The sequence below is a fragment of the Pseudophryne corroboree genome, chromosome 9 (genome assembly GCF_028390025.1).
Source record: "Pseudophryne corroboree isolate aPseCor3 chromosome 9, aPseCor3.hap2, whole genome shotgun sequence".
NCBI classification, from domain to species: Eukaryota; Metazoa; Chordata; class Amphibia; order Anura; family Myobatrachidae; genus Pseudophryne; species Pseudophryne corroboree.
In genome coordinates, this window is record NC_086452.1 from 472,651,412 (window position 1) to 472,669,319 (window position 17,908).

The window sequence follows — 17,908 nt, forward strand, 5'->3', positions numbered from 1 at the left end:
AGGCTACACCACAGCCTGCCTCTGCCATGGGTGAGAGCAGACAGTGAGGCTGCAGGTGACGTGTAATCACTGCCTGCATCCAGGCTACGCCACAGCCTGCCTCTGCCATGGGTTAGAGCAGACAGTGAGACTGCGGGTGACATGTAATCACTGCCTGCATCCAGGCTACGTCACAGCCTGCCTCTGCCATGGGTGAGAGCAGACAGTGAGGCTGCTGGTGACATGTAATCACTGCCTGCATCCAGGCTACGCCACAGCCTGCCTCCGCCATGGGTGAGAGCAGACAGTGAGGCTGCGGGTGACATGTAATCACTGCCTGCATCCAGGCTACACCACAGCCTTCCTCTGCCATGGGTGAGAGCACACAGTGAGGCTGCTGGTGACATGTAATCACTGCCTGCATCCAGGCTACGCCACAGCCTGCCTCTGCCATGGGTGAGAGCAGATAGTGAGGCTGCTGGTGACATGTAATCACTGCCTGCATCCAGGCTACGCCACAGCCTGCCTCTGCCATGGGTGAGAGCAGACAGTGATACTGCGGGTGACTTTGTGGCTTTTATTAGCATTCTGGTTAGGCATTCATTATAATGGTTTCCACATGTTGCTTTATGGAAGTGGTGCACTGAGGTGCGGTTTTTGAGCGACTTTGGTGGGGCTTTGGGTGGGACTTAAGGGGTAATTCAGAGTGGATCCCAGCAGCAAATTTGTTAGCAGTTGGGCAAAACCATGTGCAGTGCAGGTGGGGCAGATGTAACATGTGCAGAGAGAGTTAGATTTGGGTGGGTTATATTGTTTCTGTGCAGGGTAAATACTGGCTGCTTTATTTTTACACTGCAATTTAGATTTCAGTTTGAACACCCCCCCCCCCCCCACCCAAATCTAACTCTCTCTGCACATGTTACATCTGCCCCACCTGCACTGCACATGGTTTTGCCCAACTGCTAACAAATGTGCTGCTGCGATCAGGTCTGAATTAGGCCCTTAGGAAAAAAATGATTCTCACATGTCAACACGCTCAACAAAATCAGTGCATTGATTTAGTGCATTAAGGTGCGTGAAGTGGAGATTTTACAAAAAAATTCTTAGTAAATTTGAGGTTTCCATTGATAACAGCGCTATTTGGCCGATGTTTGCACCGATGGTGAAGTGCTGCGATTTGGAGTACAAGTCATGCAACTTCCATGCAAATTAATCCTTAGTAAATTAGCGAAACACAAAATTGCGTCTTTTTTTTTTGGGGGGGGGGTGCGCAAATGGATTTTTAGTAAATACTCCCCCCCGGGCCCCGAGCCCATTCACACACTGTCCTACTGCATGTCATACGCCTGTCTCTACCCTACGATGTGCCCCAGGGTGTGTGATCACTATGTCCATCTGTACACGGCCTGGGACTCCGGACCCCATTGTGTGTACTCCCTGAAAGCGGTGCAACCCTGGTACTATACCCAACGAGGGACTGCGTCAGGGACTGTGCACGCTGGTGCTATACCCAACGAGGGACTGCGTCAGGGACTGTGCACGCTGGTGCTATACCCAATGAGGGACTGCGTCAGGGACTGTGCACGCTGGTGCTGTACCCAACGAGGGACTGCGTCAGGGACTGTGCACGCTGGTGCTATACCCAACGAGGGACTGCGTCAGGGACTGTGCACTCTGGCGCTATACCCAACGAGGGACTGCGTCAGGGACTGTGCACGCTGGCTCTATACCCAACGAGGGACTGCGTCAGGGACTGTGCACGCTTGCGCTATACCCAACGAGGGACTGCGTCAGGGACTGTGCACGCTGGCGCTTTACCCAACGAGGGACTGCGTCAGGGACTGTGCACGCTGGCTCTATACCCAACGAGGGACTGCGTCAGGGACTGTGCACGCTGGTGCTATACCCAACGAGGGACTGCGTCAGGGACTGTGCACGCTGGCTCTATACCCAACGAGGGACTGCGTCAGGGACTGCACGCTGGCGCTATACCCAACGAGGGACTGCGTCAGGGACTGTGCACGCTGGCGCTATACCCAACGAGGGACTGCGTCAGGGACTGTGCACGCTGGCGCTATACCCAACGAGGGACTGCGTCAGGGACTGTGCACGCTGGTGCTATACCCAACGAGGGACTGCGTCAGGGACTGTGCACACTGGCTCTATACCCAACGAGGGACTGCGTCAGGGACTGTGCACGCTGGTGCTATACCCAACGAGGGACTGCGTCAGGGACTGTGCACGCTGGTGCTATACCCAACGAGGGACTGCGTCAGGGACTGTGCACGCTGGCGCTATACCCAACGAGGGACTGCGTCAGGGACTGTGCACGCTGGCGCTATACCCAACGAGGGACTGCGTCAGGGACTGTGCACGCTGGTGCTATACCCAACGAGGGACTGCGTCAGGGACTGTGCACGCTGGCGCTATACCCAACGAGGGACTGCGTCAGGGACTGTGCACGCTGGTGCTATACCCAACGAGGGACTGCGTCAGGGACTGTGCACGCTGGCTCTATACCCAACGAGGGACTGCGTCAGGGACTGTGCACGCTGGTGCTATACCCAACGAGGGACTGCGTCAGGGACTGTGCACGCTGGTGCTATACCCAACGAGGGACTGCGTCAGGGACTGTGCGCACGCTGGCGCTATACCCAACGAGGGACTGCGTCAGGGACTGTGCACGCTGGTGCTATACCCAACGAGGGACTGCGTCATGGACTGTGCACGCTGGTGCTATACCCAACGAGGGACTGTGTCAGGGACTGTGCACGCTGGCGCTATACCCAACGAGGGACTGCGTCAGGGACTGTGCACGCTGGTGCTATACCCAACGAGGGACTGCGTCAGGGACTGTGCACGCTGGCGCTATACCCAACGAGGGACTGCGTCAGGGACTGTGCACGCTGGCTCTATACCCAACGAGGGACTGCGTCAGGGACTGTGCACGCTGGCTCTATACCCAACGAGGGACTGCGTCAGGGACTGTGCAACGAGGGACTGCGTCAGGGACTGTGCACGCTGGTGCTATACCCAACGAGGGACTGTGTCAGGGACTGTGCACGCTGGTGCTATACCCAACGAGGGACTGTGTCATGGACTGTGCACGCTGGTGCTATACCCAACGAGGGACTGCGTCAGGGACTGTGCACGCTGGCGCTATACCCAACGAGGGACTGCGTCATGGACTGTGCACGCTGGTGCTATACCCAACGAGGGACTGCGTCAGGGACTGTGCACGCTGGCAAACCGGTGTGTATACCAAACAAAGATACATCCTGTATTAAGGGCCTAATTCAGACCTGATCGCAGCAGCAAAATCTTTCTCTAATGAGCAAAACCATGTGCACTGCAGGGGGGGCAGATGTAACATGTGCAGAGAGAGTTAGATTTGGGTGGGTGATATAGTTTCTGTGCAGGGTAAATACTGGCTGCTTTATTTTTACACTGCAATTTAGATTGCAGATTGAACTCACCCCACCCAAATCTAACTCTCTCTGCACATGTTACATCTGCCCCCCCTGCACTGCACTGCACATGGTTTTACCCTTTAGAGAGAGATTTTGCTGCTGCGATCAGGTCTGAATTAGGCCTTAAATCATTTCCAGTCATCCCATGTGTACGAGGTTCTCAGAGTGCCATCACGTCCATGCGCCGACGGAACCAAGGCCTGGTCCCCTCATATAGCCGGCAGTCACCCTGTAATATCCTCATAACGTCTAGTAGGGATCCATGAGCTCTCGCAGAATGTAACAGCCAGTGGTTGTCAGCCGCGTTGTTCCGTGGGATATAATCACAGCTATAATATATAATATGTCACCACAATGAGCCCGCAGCGCACGTGTTATTGCTGATTCCAGGACGGACTCTGTCACTTGCCCATGTAGGGCGATAGCGGAGACCTTGGCGGCTGAGCCACGAGTGTTCCCATCTGATAGGACGGGTGACACTTTATGCAGCAGGATAATTGTAAGGTTACGAGTCAGCTCATAAAACGTGTCCTGGAAGCTGCACAGACATGTGATGGGGGAAGCGTTGTCTCTGGCCGGGCGCTGTGTACATCCTGCGTGTGCTGAGCGTGTACCTGGAACATTCACCGCGTATAAATGCCATTAAATTGCTTTTAAAAGCAATTCCAGTAATTGTCTGCATAGCAACAGCATGAGGCAGATCCCCGGCAACAAGAGCGGGGGGCGGATCGCCGGCTCCACGGGAGAAGGACAGACGTCCTTGTACAGTAGTCAGGCTTTTGTTCTCCGTCTCTGGGGTCAGGCGCATAAAGCAGGGACGAGGTCACGGGTAGCTGCGCACCAGCAGAGCAGGGGTTAATCTGGCCTTGCCGTCACGTGCTGTAATAAAGGGATTATATATAGACTGTAAGATAACTGCTGTAAATGCCGCGGCACGAGAGCTGACGCAGGGTTCAGGCGTTTGCGCAGCGTATCCTGCGTGTTTTGGCACATGCCCCATAACCTACCATGCGTAGATACGGAGCGATGTGGTGTCACGCAGTTGCGTCACATCGCCACGTGCGGCTGAGGAGGTGGAATTGGGCGATACGTGGACGTTCACAGTTCCGTGAGGGCGCATTGACGATACTGGGGGCGATGTAGCACCAGACATAAGCCGTGACATGGACTGTTTCCAGGCTGGTGTAAATCACTCTTGCCTACTTTCTCCGCTTGACCGGGAAGCTCCCAAAAATCGTGTGGCGCTCCCGGATGCCCGGAAAAATGGGCAAGTCTCCTGGAGCCTTTCTGGTTGTACAGGGCGGTCTAGGTGGCCGATGACGCGAATCTCATTGTATAGCGGGGGCAGGGCTATAATGACATGATTGTGTCATCACGCCATCCCTCCCACCACGCCCATTTCTACGACACCACGTCTCCAGCAGTGCTGACCTGGCTGGATGTCCACACCCGTAGGGGGCACATAATGTGTATAAATGGCATTCCAGCCAGTCTCAGTGCATGCCGTGATGGAGACTGTAATCCCACAGTGTGTACGGACTGTACAGATAATGGTTTATACTTATCATCTACACCCTCCACGGACATCATTAAGATTGTGAAATGTGGAAAAGCAAATCTTTATATGCCCCAATTCTGTGTGCGGGAATTCTGTGTGTGGGAATACTGTGTGCTGGAGTACTCATTGTGGGAATACTGTGCGCCGAAATACTCAGTGCGGGAATACTGTATGCCGGAATACTCACTATAGGAATACTGTGTGTGGGAATTCTGTGTGTGGGAATTCTGTGGGCCGGAATACTCAGTGCAGGAATACTGTGTGCCGGAATACTGTGTGTGGGAATACAATATGCTGGAATACTGTGTGCGGGAATACTGTGTGCGAGAATACTGTGTGCTGGAATACTGTGTGCTGGAATACTGTGTGCAGGAATACTCAGTGCAGGAATACTGTGTGCTGGAATACTCAGTGCAGGAATAGTGTGTGCGGGAATACTGTGTGCTGGAATACTCAGTGCTGGAATACTCAGTGCGGGAATACTGTGTGCGGGAATACTGTGTGCGGGAATACTGTGTGCGGGAATACTGTGTGCGGGAATACTGTGTGCGGGAATACTGTGTGCGGGAATACTGTGTGCGGGAATACTGTGTGCGGGAATACCGTGTGCGGGAATACCGTGTGCGGGAAGGGAATACTGTGTGCGGGAATACTGTGTGCTGGAATACTCAGTGTGGGAATACTCAGTGTGGGAATACTCAGTGTGGGAATACTCAGTGCGGGAATACTGTGTGCTGGAATACTCAGTGCGGGAATACCGTGTGCTGGAATACCGTGTGCTGGAATACCGTGTGCGGGAATACTGTGTGCTGGAATACTCAGTGCAGGAATAGTGTGTGCTGGAATACTCAGTGCGGGAATACTCAGTGCGGGAATACTGTGTGCGGGAATACTGTGTGCGGGAATACTGTGTGCTGGAATACTCAGTGTGGGAATACTCAGTGCGGGAATACTGTGTTCTGGAATACTCAGTGCAGGAATAGTGTGTGCTGGAATACTCAGTGCGGGAATACCGTGTGCTGGAATACCGTGTGCTGGAATACTCAGTGCAGGAATACTGTGTGCGGGAATACAGTGTGCTGGAATACTCAGTGTGGGAATACTGTGTGCTGGAATACTCAGTGCGGGAATACTGTGTGCTAGAATACTGTGTGCGGGAATACTCAGTGCGGGAATACTCAGTGCGGGAATACCGTGTGCTGGAATACCGTGTGCTGGAATACTCAGTGCAGGAATACTGTGTGCGGGAATACAGTGTGCGGGAATACTCAGTGTGGGAATACTGTGTGCTGGAATACTCAGTGCGGGAATACTGTGTGCTAGAATACTGTGTGCTGGAATACTGTGTGCGGGAATACTGTGTGCGGGAATACTGTGTGCGGGAATACTGTGTGCGGAAATACCGTGTGCGGAAATACCGTGTGCGGGAATACTGTGTGTGCGGGAATACTGTGTGTGCGGGAATACTGTGTGTGCGGGAATACTGTGTGTGCGGGAATACTGTGTGTGCGGGAATACTCAGTGTGGGAATACTGTGTGCGGGAATACTGTGTGCGGGAATACTCAGTACAAGAATACTGTGTGCTGGAATACTCAGTACGGGAATACTGTGTGCTGGAATACTCAATGTGGGAATACTGTGTGTTGGAGCACTGTGTGCCTTAATATTGTGTGCCGGAATACTCACTGCGGGAATACTCAGTACAGGAATACTCAGTGTGGGAATACTCCGTTCCGGAATACTCAGTGCGGAAATACCGATGTGTGCGGGAATACCGCTGTGTGACGGAATACCGCTGTGTGCCGGGATAATCTGTATTGAACGTTCCGTTCCTCCACCTGCATGACGTTGTATTGTGACTCTGCCCCTCTCCATGCTGTGTTGTGTCATGTACACTCTGTAGGCGCACACAAGCGGCGGGATGTAATGGCGTGCGAGATGCGGCCGATCTTGGACGCTATTTAAAGGGACAATCACTTACATCACAGAGCCGTGCCTTCAAGTGATTGCCGGTTTAAAAAAAACGCCCGAGATGGGCCAGCATCCCGCACGCCATTACATCCCGCCCCGTGTGTCTGATGTCACAGCAGCCTGATAACTCCTCTGCCCTGTCACCCCCAGATTCTCAGCGACAGCCCCAAATCTCGGCGAGAGGTGGAGTACCACACCAGAGCCTCCGGGGGGCCCCACATCGTGCCTGTGCTGGACGTGTACGAGAACATACACAGAGGGAAGCGATGCCTGCTCATCGTCATGGAATGGTATGACCACACGTGACCCATTACATGCTAGTTATGCTGAGGCTTGTAGTTCTACAACTGCTGGAGAGCCACACGTTGCCTAAGTCTATTGTATACGTAGGTAGGGATTAATGTCATCATAGAGTAGTTAAAAACTGAAACAGACAGTCTCCATAATTCATCTCCTATACTACCCAGCCACTCTCTATTCCTCCAGCCGTTATCCAGCACAGAGCGACAGCAGCAGCTGGGAGTACCTGTATTACAGGTTACACTGCTCCTGCCCACAAGCCTTCCTTTTATATTACCGACAAGTATCTGCCTGTCGCCTGTCATGTGATCCCTATGTGACAACCACGCTATAAATCAGCGTGTGTGTGTGTGTGTGTGTGTGTGTATATATATGTATATATATGTATATATATATATATATATATATATATATATATATATATATATATATATATAAAATATTCCCAAGGGGGCTGGTATAATTTTGGTATGCTTAGAACTCAATTTCACATTAATCAGTCACCATTATATAAAACCAATCTTTATTCATGAAATAAACAGTAAATGTAGACTGTTTGATGTTCTTAATTCACACAGCAGTTTGTACTGACATTATTCCATCTGAGTCATATATATTTTCTGACATATATTCTTCTTTGAAGTAATAACAGGATCGCTGTCTAATAATCCAACGCGTTTCGTCCACAGGACTTCATCAGGGGTTAATAATCAAATTCCTGCATTAAGAGTATTCATCATAACAAATCTCCAATAAGCAGATCAAATGTTAAGAAGACGTCAGATAACAATTCACCATATGGAATATCAATAGGATTTCATTGGACATAGCCCATGCAATAAAAAATAATGCAGACCGCTGTAGTGGCGCTAATCTGCACCTCCAAACCTTCTTACTGCAGTACCTAACACTATAGGGAATACTCGGTGCAGGAATACTGTGTCCCGGAATACTCAGTGATTTACTCAGATTTACCAAAACATCATAGCACTATAGCAATATAAGTCACAAAAATGTGTGTATATAGATATACATATGGAAATGATATGAGGGAATAATATGCCTTTATAGCAATATGGAAATGAGAGAATAATATGCCGTTATAGCAATATGGAAATTATATGAGGAAATAACATGCCTTTATAGCAATATGGAAATGATATGAGGGAATAATATGCCTTTATAGCAATATGTAAATTATATGAGGGAATAATATGCCTTTATAGCAATATGGAAATGATATGAGAGAATAATATGCCTTTATAGCAATATGGAAATTATATGAGGGAATAATATGCCTTTATAGCAATATGGAAATTATATGAGAGAATAATATGCCTTTATAGCAATATGGAAATTATATGAGGGAATAATATGCCTTTATAGCAATATGGAAATTATATGAGAGAATAATATGCCTTTATAGCAATATGGAAATTATATGAGGGAATAATATGCCTTTATAGCAATATGGAAATTATATGACAGAATAATATGCCTTTATAGCAATATGGAAATTATATGAGGGAATAATATGCCTTTATAGCAATATGGAAATGATATGAGGAAATAATATGCCTTTATAGCAATATGGAAATTATGTGAGGGAATAATATGCCTTTATAGCAATATGGAAATTATATGAGGAAATAATATGCCTTTATAGCAATATGGAAATTATGTGAGAGAATAATATGCCTTTATAGCGATATGGAAATGATATGAGGGAATAATATGCCTTTATAGCAATATGGAAATGATATGAGGGAATAATATGCCTTTATAGCAATATGGAAATGATATGAGGGAATAATATGCCTTTATAGCAATATGGAAATGATATGAGGGAATAATATGCCTTTATAGCAATATGGAAATGATATGAGGGAATAATATGCCTTTATAGCAATATGGAAATGATATGAGGGAATAATATGCCTTTATAGCAATATGGAAATGATATGAGGGAATAATATGCCTTTATAGCAATATGGAAATGATATGAGGGAATAATATGCCTTTATAGCAATATATATGAGGGAATAATATGCCTTTATAGCAATATGGAAATTATATGAGGGAATAATATGCCTTTATAGCAATATGGAAATGATATGAGGGAATAATATGCCTTTATAGCAATATGGAAATGATACAGGTTGAGTATCCCATATCCAAATATTCCGAAATATGGAATATTCCGAAATATGGAATTTTTTTAGCGAGGGTGAAAAAGTGAAACCTTTGTTTTCTGATGGCTAAATGTACACAAACTTTGTTATACACAAAGTTATTAAAAATATTGTATTAAATGACCTTCAGGCTGTGTGTATAAGGTGTATATGTAACATAAATGAATTGGGTGAATGTACACACACTTTGTTTAATACTCAAAGTTATTACAAATATTGGCTAAAATGACCTTCAGACTGTGTGTATAAGGTGTATATCAAACATAAATGCATTCTGTGCTTAGTCTTGGGTCCCATCGCCATGATATCTCATTATGGTATGCAATTATTCCAAAATACGGAATAATCCGATATCCAAAATACTTCTGGTCCCAAGCGTTTTGGATAAGGGATACTCAACCTGTATGAGGGAATAATATGCCTTTATAGCAATATGGAAATGATATGAGGGAATAATATGCCTTTATAGCAATATGGAAATTATATGAGGGAATAATATGCCTTTATAGCAATATGGAAATTATATGAGGGAATAATATGCCTTTATAGCAATATGGAAATTATATGAGGGAATAATATGCCTTTATAGCAATATGGAAATTATATGAGGGAATAATATGCCTTTATAGCAATATGGAAATTATATGAGGGAATAATATGCCTTTATAGCAATATGGAAATTATGTGAGGGAATAATATGCCTTTATAGCAATATGGAAATTATGTGAGGGAATAATATGCCTTTATAGCAATATGGAAATTATATGAGGAAATAATATGCCTTTATAGCAATATGGAAATTATGTGAGGGAATAATATGCCTTTATAGCAATATGGAAATTATATGAGGAAATAATATGCCTTTATAGCAATATGGAAATTATATGAGGAAATAATATGCCTTTATAGCAATATGGAAATTATATGAGGAAATATTATGCCGTTATAGCAATATGGAAATTATATGGGGGAATAATATGCCTTTATAGCAATATGGAAATGATATGGGGGAATAATATGCCTTTATAGCAATATGGAAATGATATGAGGGAATAATATGCCTTTATAGCAATATGGAAATTATATGAGAGAATAATATGCCTTTATAGCAATATGGAAATGATATGAGAGAATAATATGCCTTTATAGCAATATGGAAATTTTATTAGAGAATAATATGCCTTTATAGCAATATGGAAATGATATGAGGGAATAATATGCCTTTATAGCGATATGGAAATGAGAGAATAATATGCCGTTATAGCAATATGGAAATTATATGAGGAAATAATATGCCTTTATAGCAATATGGAAATTATATGAGGGAATAATATGCCTTTATAGCAATATGGAAATTATATGAGGGAATAATATGCCTTTATAGCAATATGGAAATTATATGAGGAAATAATATGCCTTTATAGCAATATGGAAATGATATGAGAGAATAATATGCCTTTATAGCAATATGGAAATTATATGAGGGAATAATATGCCTTTATAGCAATATGGAAATTATATGAGGGAATAATATGCCTTTATAGCAATATGGAAATTATGTGAGAGAATAATATGCCTTTATAGCGATATGGAAATGATATGAGGGAATAATATGCCTTTATAGCGATATGGAAATATGAGAGAATAATATGCCTTTATAGCAATATGGAAATGATATGAGGGAATAATATGCCTTTATAGCAATATGGAAATGATATGAGGGAATAATATGCCTTTATAGCAATATGGAAATTATATGAGGGAATAATATGCCTTTATAGCGATATGGAAATGATATGAGGGAATAATATGCCTTTATAGCGATATGGAAATGATATGAGGGAATAATATGCCTTTATAGCAATATGGAAATTATATGAGAGAATAATATGCCTTTATAGCAATATGGAAATTATATGAGGGAATAATATGTGAGAGAATAATATGCCTTTATAGCAATATGGAAATGATATGAGGGAATAATATGTGAGAGAATAATATGCCTTTATAGCAATATGGAAATGATATGAGGGAATAATATGCCTTTATAGCAATATGGAAATGATATGAGGGAATAATATGCCTTTATAGCAATATGGAAATGATATGAGGGAATAATATGCCTTTATAGCAATATGGAAATGATATGAGGGAATAATATGCCTTTATAGCGATATGGAAATGATATGAGGGAATAATATGCCTTTATAGCAATATGGAAATTATATGAGAGAATAATATGCCTTTATAGCAATATGTAAATTTATATGAGGAAATAATATGCCTTTATAGCAATATGGAAATTATATGAGAGAATAATATGCCTTTATAGCAATATGGAAATTATATGAGAGAATAATATGCCTTTATAGCAATATGGAAATTATATGAGGGAATAATATGCCTTTATAGCAATATGGAAATTATATGAGAGAATAATATGCCTTTATAGCAATATGGAAATTATATGAGGGAATAATATGCCTTTATAGCAATATGGAAATTATATGAGGGAATAATATGTCTTTATAGCAATATGGAAATTATATGAGGGAATAATATGCCTTTATAGCAATATGGAAATGATATGAGGGAATAATATGCCTTTATAGCAATATGGAAATTATATGAGGGAATAATATGCCTTTATAGCAATATGGAAATTATATGAGGGAATAATATGCCTTTATAGCAATATGGAAATTATATGAGGGAATAATATGCCGTTATAGCAATATGGAAATTATATGAGGAAATAATATGCCTTTATAGCAATATGGAAATTATATGAGAGAATAATATGCCTTTATAGCAATATGGAAATGATATGAGGGAATAATATGCCTTTATAGCAATATGGAAATTATATGAGGGAATAATATGCCGTTATAGCAATATGGAAATTATATGAGGGAATAATATGCCGTTATAGCAATATGGAAATTATATGAGGAAATAATATGCCTTTATAGCAATATGGAAATGATATGAGGGAATAATATGCCTTTATAGCAATATGGAAATGATATGAGGAAATAATATGCCTTTATAGCAATATGGAAATTATATGAGGAAATAATATGCCTTTATAGCAATAAATTGTCAGGAGATAAAGGCTAGGGCCTGGTAATTTCCGCTAATAGATTCGCTGGGGGTTATTGTACCGGCCCCGATGCGGCATGGTGATCTCCTAATGCCGGCACTTAGCGGGAGTCATGCTTCCGGTGCCTCCAGACAGGATACTCATTTTTGCGGCGCTGACACATGGGTCTGGTAACTAATCTGGATCTCATGTGTTATCGCCCGATAGCGGGTAGTTTACCGCGCAGCAAAAATGGGTGACAATAGGATAGTCTGATAATAACATTGGGCTAAAATTGCAATATCAGCCCATTTTTGCTGTGCGGCAAACTACTGATGGGAATAGCATCCCCCCAATATGTGCTATCACCTATAAATAAATACCTAAAAATCACCAGTGACCGTCAGTATATACACTGTCTATGCGTGAGTTGCAGGATACGGCATCGCCACACTCCAGGAAATATAGCACAGGGACTGCGTTTCATATAGTATACAGGTGATGAGTCTTACATTTCATCCATGCAAATGTGCAAAACAGCGGCAACTGCAACATGGAACCGTCATATAGGTACTGGCGCTGATTCATGTCTGGAAGTAAAGCAAAAAAAGCAAGTAACCTTGTGTCTGGGGCAAACCATGTTACCCTACAAGAGGGAGCAAATGCATGTATAATGGGGGTGATTCAGACCTGGTCGCTGGGCTGCTAATTGTGCTGTCCTACGATCAGATTGTCGCCGTCTCCAGGGTGAGTGTATGTTCACCGTGCAAGTGTGCGATCCCATGTGTACACCGAGCTGCGAAACTCCACTGTGTGCAATCTCTGTGCGCAGCCCAGCGCTTACTCCTCCAGTGCGATACACACAGGCTGATCGGGGGCGGAGCTGACCTCACACGCCCTCCCTGAAAACACTTGCACACGCCTGCGTTTTTCTGGACACTCCCAATAAACGGTCAGTTACCACCCACAAACGCCCGCTTCCTGTCAATCACCTTGCGAACGCCAGTTTTAACAAATTTTTCTCACCATCCCGTTGCTTACCGGTAAAGCCCTTTGTTGCTGTCCGACGTGTGTGCGGTTTTGGTGCAGTTAGTACCCTGATCGCCCGCTGTGTGAAAACGCACAGCAGCAATCAGATCTGAGTCACCCCCATTGTTTCTGTGCAGGGTAAATACTGGCTGCTTCTGCATGTAGCCCACACACGTTAGACTGCTTTATTTTTACACTGCCACCCACCCAAGTCTAATGGGCCCTACACACTGGGCGATGTCACTTACAGATAAGAATTATCTCGTTCATTAATGAACGAGATATCGTTCTTATCTATCAGTGTGTAGACACCAGCGATGAACAATGCGCGGCCCTGAGCTCGTTCATCGTTGTTGCTGGCTCGTTCATACCTGCAGGCCAATATGGACAATCTCGTCCATATTAGTATGCAGTGCTATGGAGCCGGGTGACGGGGGAGTGCAGTTTCACTACCCAGTCACCTACGCCCCCCCCCCTGCCGCCAGGTCGTCCGCTGGCCAAATCGGCCTTCAGCACCTCGGCGGCCAATCGCTAGGTGTGTAGGGCCCTTAACTCTCTCTGCACATGTTACATCTGCCCCACTTGCAGTGCAGCATGGGTTTTCCCAGTTGCTTGCTTTTTTGCTTTGCTTCCAAACATGAATAACATTTTGCACGGCGACGATCAGGTCTGAATTCGGCGCATAGTAAATTCACTTTTATTAACTTCTGGAAAATCCACTATTTACTTTATATTTATTCTGACTTATAGGGGGAAATTTACTAAGCTCCCGATTTTGACCGAGATGCCGTTTTTTCATCAAAGTGTCATCTCGGTAATTTACTAAGCACTAATCACGGCAGTGATGAGGGCATTCGTAATTTTTTGCAAGTTCAGGTAAAAAATTACGAATGAATACACCATCGGTCAAAACGCGGCTGTTTAAGTATGAATCTCGGTCATTTACTAAGAAGTGCAAAGCAAAAAAAGAACAAACACTGCCGTGAAAAATTACAACTCGTAAAAAAGTGCTAAAAAAAAACAGACCTTTTTTTTTTCCCCGTGATTAGATAGGCATGCAGGGATCCATGAGATCCGTGCATGTATATCAGTGGGAAGGGGTGGGAAAGTGCTTATTTGGTCAAAAAAAATTGCGTGGGGTCCCCCCTCCTAAGCATAACCAGCCTCGGGCTCTTTGAGCCGATCCTGGTTGCAAAAATATGGGGGAAAAAATGACAGGGGTTCCCCCATATTTAAGCAACCAGCATCGGGCTCTGCGCCTGGTCCTGGTCCCAAAAATACGGGGGACAAAAAGAGTAGGGGTCCCCCGTATTTTTAAAACCAGCACCGGGCTCCACTAGCTGGACAGATAATGCCACAGCCGGGGGTCACTTTTATATAGTGCCCTGCGGCCGTGGCATCAAAAATCCAACTAGTCACCCCTGGCCGGGGTACCCTGGGGGAGTGGGGACCCCTTCAATCAAGGGGTCCCCCCCCCCCCCAGCCACCCAAGGGCCAGGGGTGAAGCCCGAGGCTGTCCCCCCCCATCCAATGGGCTGCGGATGGGGAGGCTGATAGCCTTTGTTGTAAAAGAAAAGATATTGTTTTTAGTAGCAGTACTACAAGGCCCAGCAAGCCTCCCCCGCATGCTGGTACTTGGAGAACCACAAGTACCAGCATGCGACGGAAAAACGGGCCCGCTGGTACCTGTAGTACTACTACTAAAAAAATACCCAAAAAAAGACAAGACACACACACCGTGAAAGTATAATTTTATTACATACATACACACATACATACATACTTACCTTAAGTTCCCACGCAGGTCGGTCCTCTTCTCCAGTAGAATCCAAGGGGTACCTGTTGAAGAAATTATACTCACGAGATCCAGGGGTCCAGGCTCCTCGGGAAATCCAGGGGTAATCCACGTACTTGCATAAAATAAGAAAACGGAAAGCCGAGCCACGAACTGAAAGGGGCCCCATGTTTTCACATGGGACTCCTTTCCACGAATGCCAGAAACCCACTCTGACTGATGTCTAAGTGGGTTTCTTCAGCCAATCAGGAGTGCCACGTTGTAGCACTCTCCTGATCAGCTGTGTGGTCCTGTCCTCACTGACAGGCAGCACACGGCAGTGTTACAATGTAGCGCCTATGCGCTACATTGTAACCAATGATGGGAACTTTCTGCTCAGCGGTGACGTCACTTTAGGTCAACCGCAGGGCAGAAAGTTCCCATCATTGGTTACAATGTAGCGCATAGGCGCTACATTGTAACACTGCCGTGTGCCGCCTGTCAGTGAGGACAAGAGCACACAGCCGATCAGGAGAGTGCTACAACGTGGCGCTCCCTGATTGGCTGAAGAAACCCACTTAGACAGAAGTCAGAGTGGGTTTCTGGCATTCGTGGAAAGGTGACCCATGTGCAAACATGGGTCCCCTTTCAGTTCGTGGCTCGGCTTTCCGTTTTCTTATTTTATGCAAGTACGTGGATTACCCCTGGATTTCCCGAGGAGCCTGGACCCCTGGATCTCGTGAGTATAATTTCTTCAACAGGTACCCCTTGGATTCTACTGGAGAAGAGGACCGACCTGCGTGGGAACTTAAGGTAAGTATGTATGTATGTATGTGTGTATGTATGTAATAAAATTATACTTTCACGGTGTGTGTGTCTTGTCTTTTTTTGGGTATTTTTTTAGTAGTAGTACTACAGGTACCAGCGGGCCCGTTTTTCCGTCGCATGCTGGTACTTGTGGTTCTCCAAGTACCAGCATGCGGGGGAGGCTTGCTGGACCTTGTAGTACTGCTACTAAAAACAGTATCTTTTCTTTTACAACAAAGGCTATCAGCCTCCCCATCCGCAGCCCATTGGATGGGGGGGGACAGCCTCGGGCTTCACCCCTGGCCCTTGGGTGGCTGGGGGGGGGGGACCCCTTGATTGAAGGGGTCCCCACTCCCCCAGGGTACCCCGGCCAGGAGTGACTAGTTGGATTTTTGATGCCACGGCCGCAGGGCACTATATAAAAGTGACCCCCGGCTGTGGCATTATCTGTCCAGCTAGTGGAGCCCGGTGCTGGTTTTAAAAATACGGGGGACCCCTACTCTTTTTGTCCCCCGTATTTTTGGGACCAGGCGCAGAGCCCGATGCTGGTTGCTTAAATATGGGGGAACCCCTGTCATTTTTTTCCCCATATTTTTGCAACCAGGATCGGCTCAAAGAGCCCGAGGCTGGTTATGCTTAGGAGGGGGGACCCCACGCATTTTTTTAAATTATTTTACAGTGTTTAATTTAAAAAAAAATAAATAAATAAACCCCAGCACGGATCACACAGATCCGGCCGAGATTGATTGTAAAAAAAGTCGGCAGTGGGGGCGTGGCTTGGATCGGCATGGAGTAGCTGTGTGCAGCCTTAGCTCTCCACTAAAATCCTGCAAACCCATCCTTTTTACCCCAACCTGTGGATCCTGTTCCCTGCCAGCTGGCCCCTGAATGTGTGCTGCCTTTGCTGCTGCCCTTGCTGATCCGGTGAGCGGCGCGGGTGTGCTGTTGTGGACCTTCCAGCGTGGTCTCCGGCTCCCTACCCCTCCGCCGGCCGCCGTCGGAGCTCCGGGAGCGGCGCGTGTCCGCGCACCCGGCGGTGTCTGAGCGCTGGTCCTCCGGCTGGGGGACTACAGAGAGGAGGGCCCTGTCGTCTGCTGGGTCCAGTGGAGGTGCATGCCTGGGGCCCCACTGCGGTGACGCTGGAGACTGAGTACGGGCGAAAAAGCCCGCGAAAAGCCGCCATTTTCAGTCCTGCTGCTCCTTCTCCCCCTGAGGTGCTGTGCGATGCGATGACTGTGGTTGCCATCCTGTTTCCCTCTTGGGCTTAATACCTGTCCACAGTGCCCTTTTTTGGATGGACTATATACACTTCACTGGAGCCAGCTGCCCTACATTAGCTGCCTGTTATCCTGTGGGGACAGCTTGGGTGCCCCTGACTCAGCTTTCACTCTGCTGCAATTTCTACAACATACACCTGCTTCCTGATTATCTGCAGTGTGCCCACATACTTGCTCCGTTTATTGGGGTGCCATCTCTGCCCTGACTCTTGTGCAGAACCTGCTGTAATACTCCTCCGGATCTGCATTCCCGTTCAGGGATACCATGGTGAGGGGAGGACAGAGTGCAGCTAACGCTGCTGCGAAACTGGAGAAATTTGCCAGACCACAGCAGGCATCCACTTCGACAAAGCGGGGTGAGGCCGGCCCGCCCTCGCCGACGGCCGAGGGGGACACCTCTGACCATGATGAACAGGTGCATTCTACCCAGCAAATATTGCAGGCAATTTCTGCGTCCGAGCAGAGGGT

General features: G+C 46.0%; 1 protein-coding gene across 1 annotated transcript in view; it reads left to right on the forward strand.

Moving 5' to 3' along the window:
• Nucleotides 1-17,908, forward strand: part of MAPKAPK3 (MAPK activated protein kinase 3) — a 102,146-nt gene that overhangs the window by 33,166 nt on the left and 51,072 nt on the right. Inside the window, exon 2 of the mRNA XM_063941383.1 lies at nucleotides 7,130-7,269. Coding sequence (XP_063797453.1) covers nucleotides 7,130-7,269 — 140 coding nt within the window. The remainder of the gene's footprint in view (nucleotides 1-7,129; nucleotides 7,270-17,908) is intronic.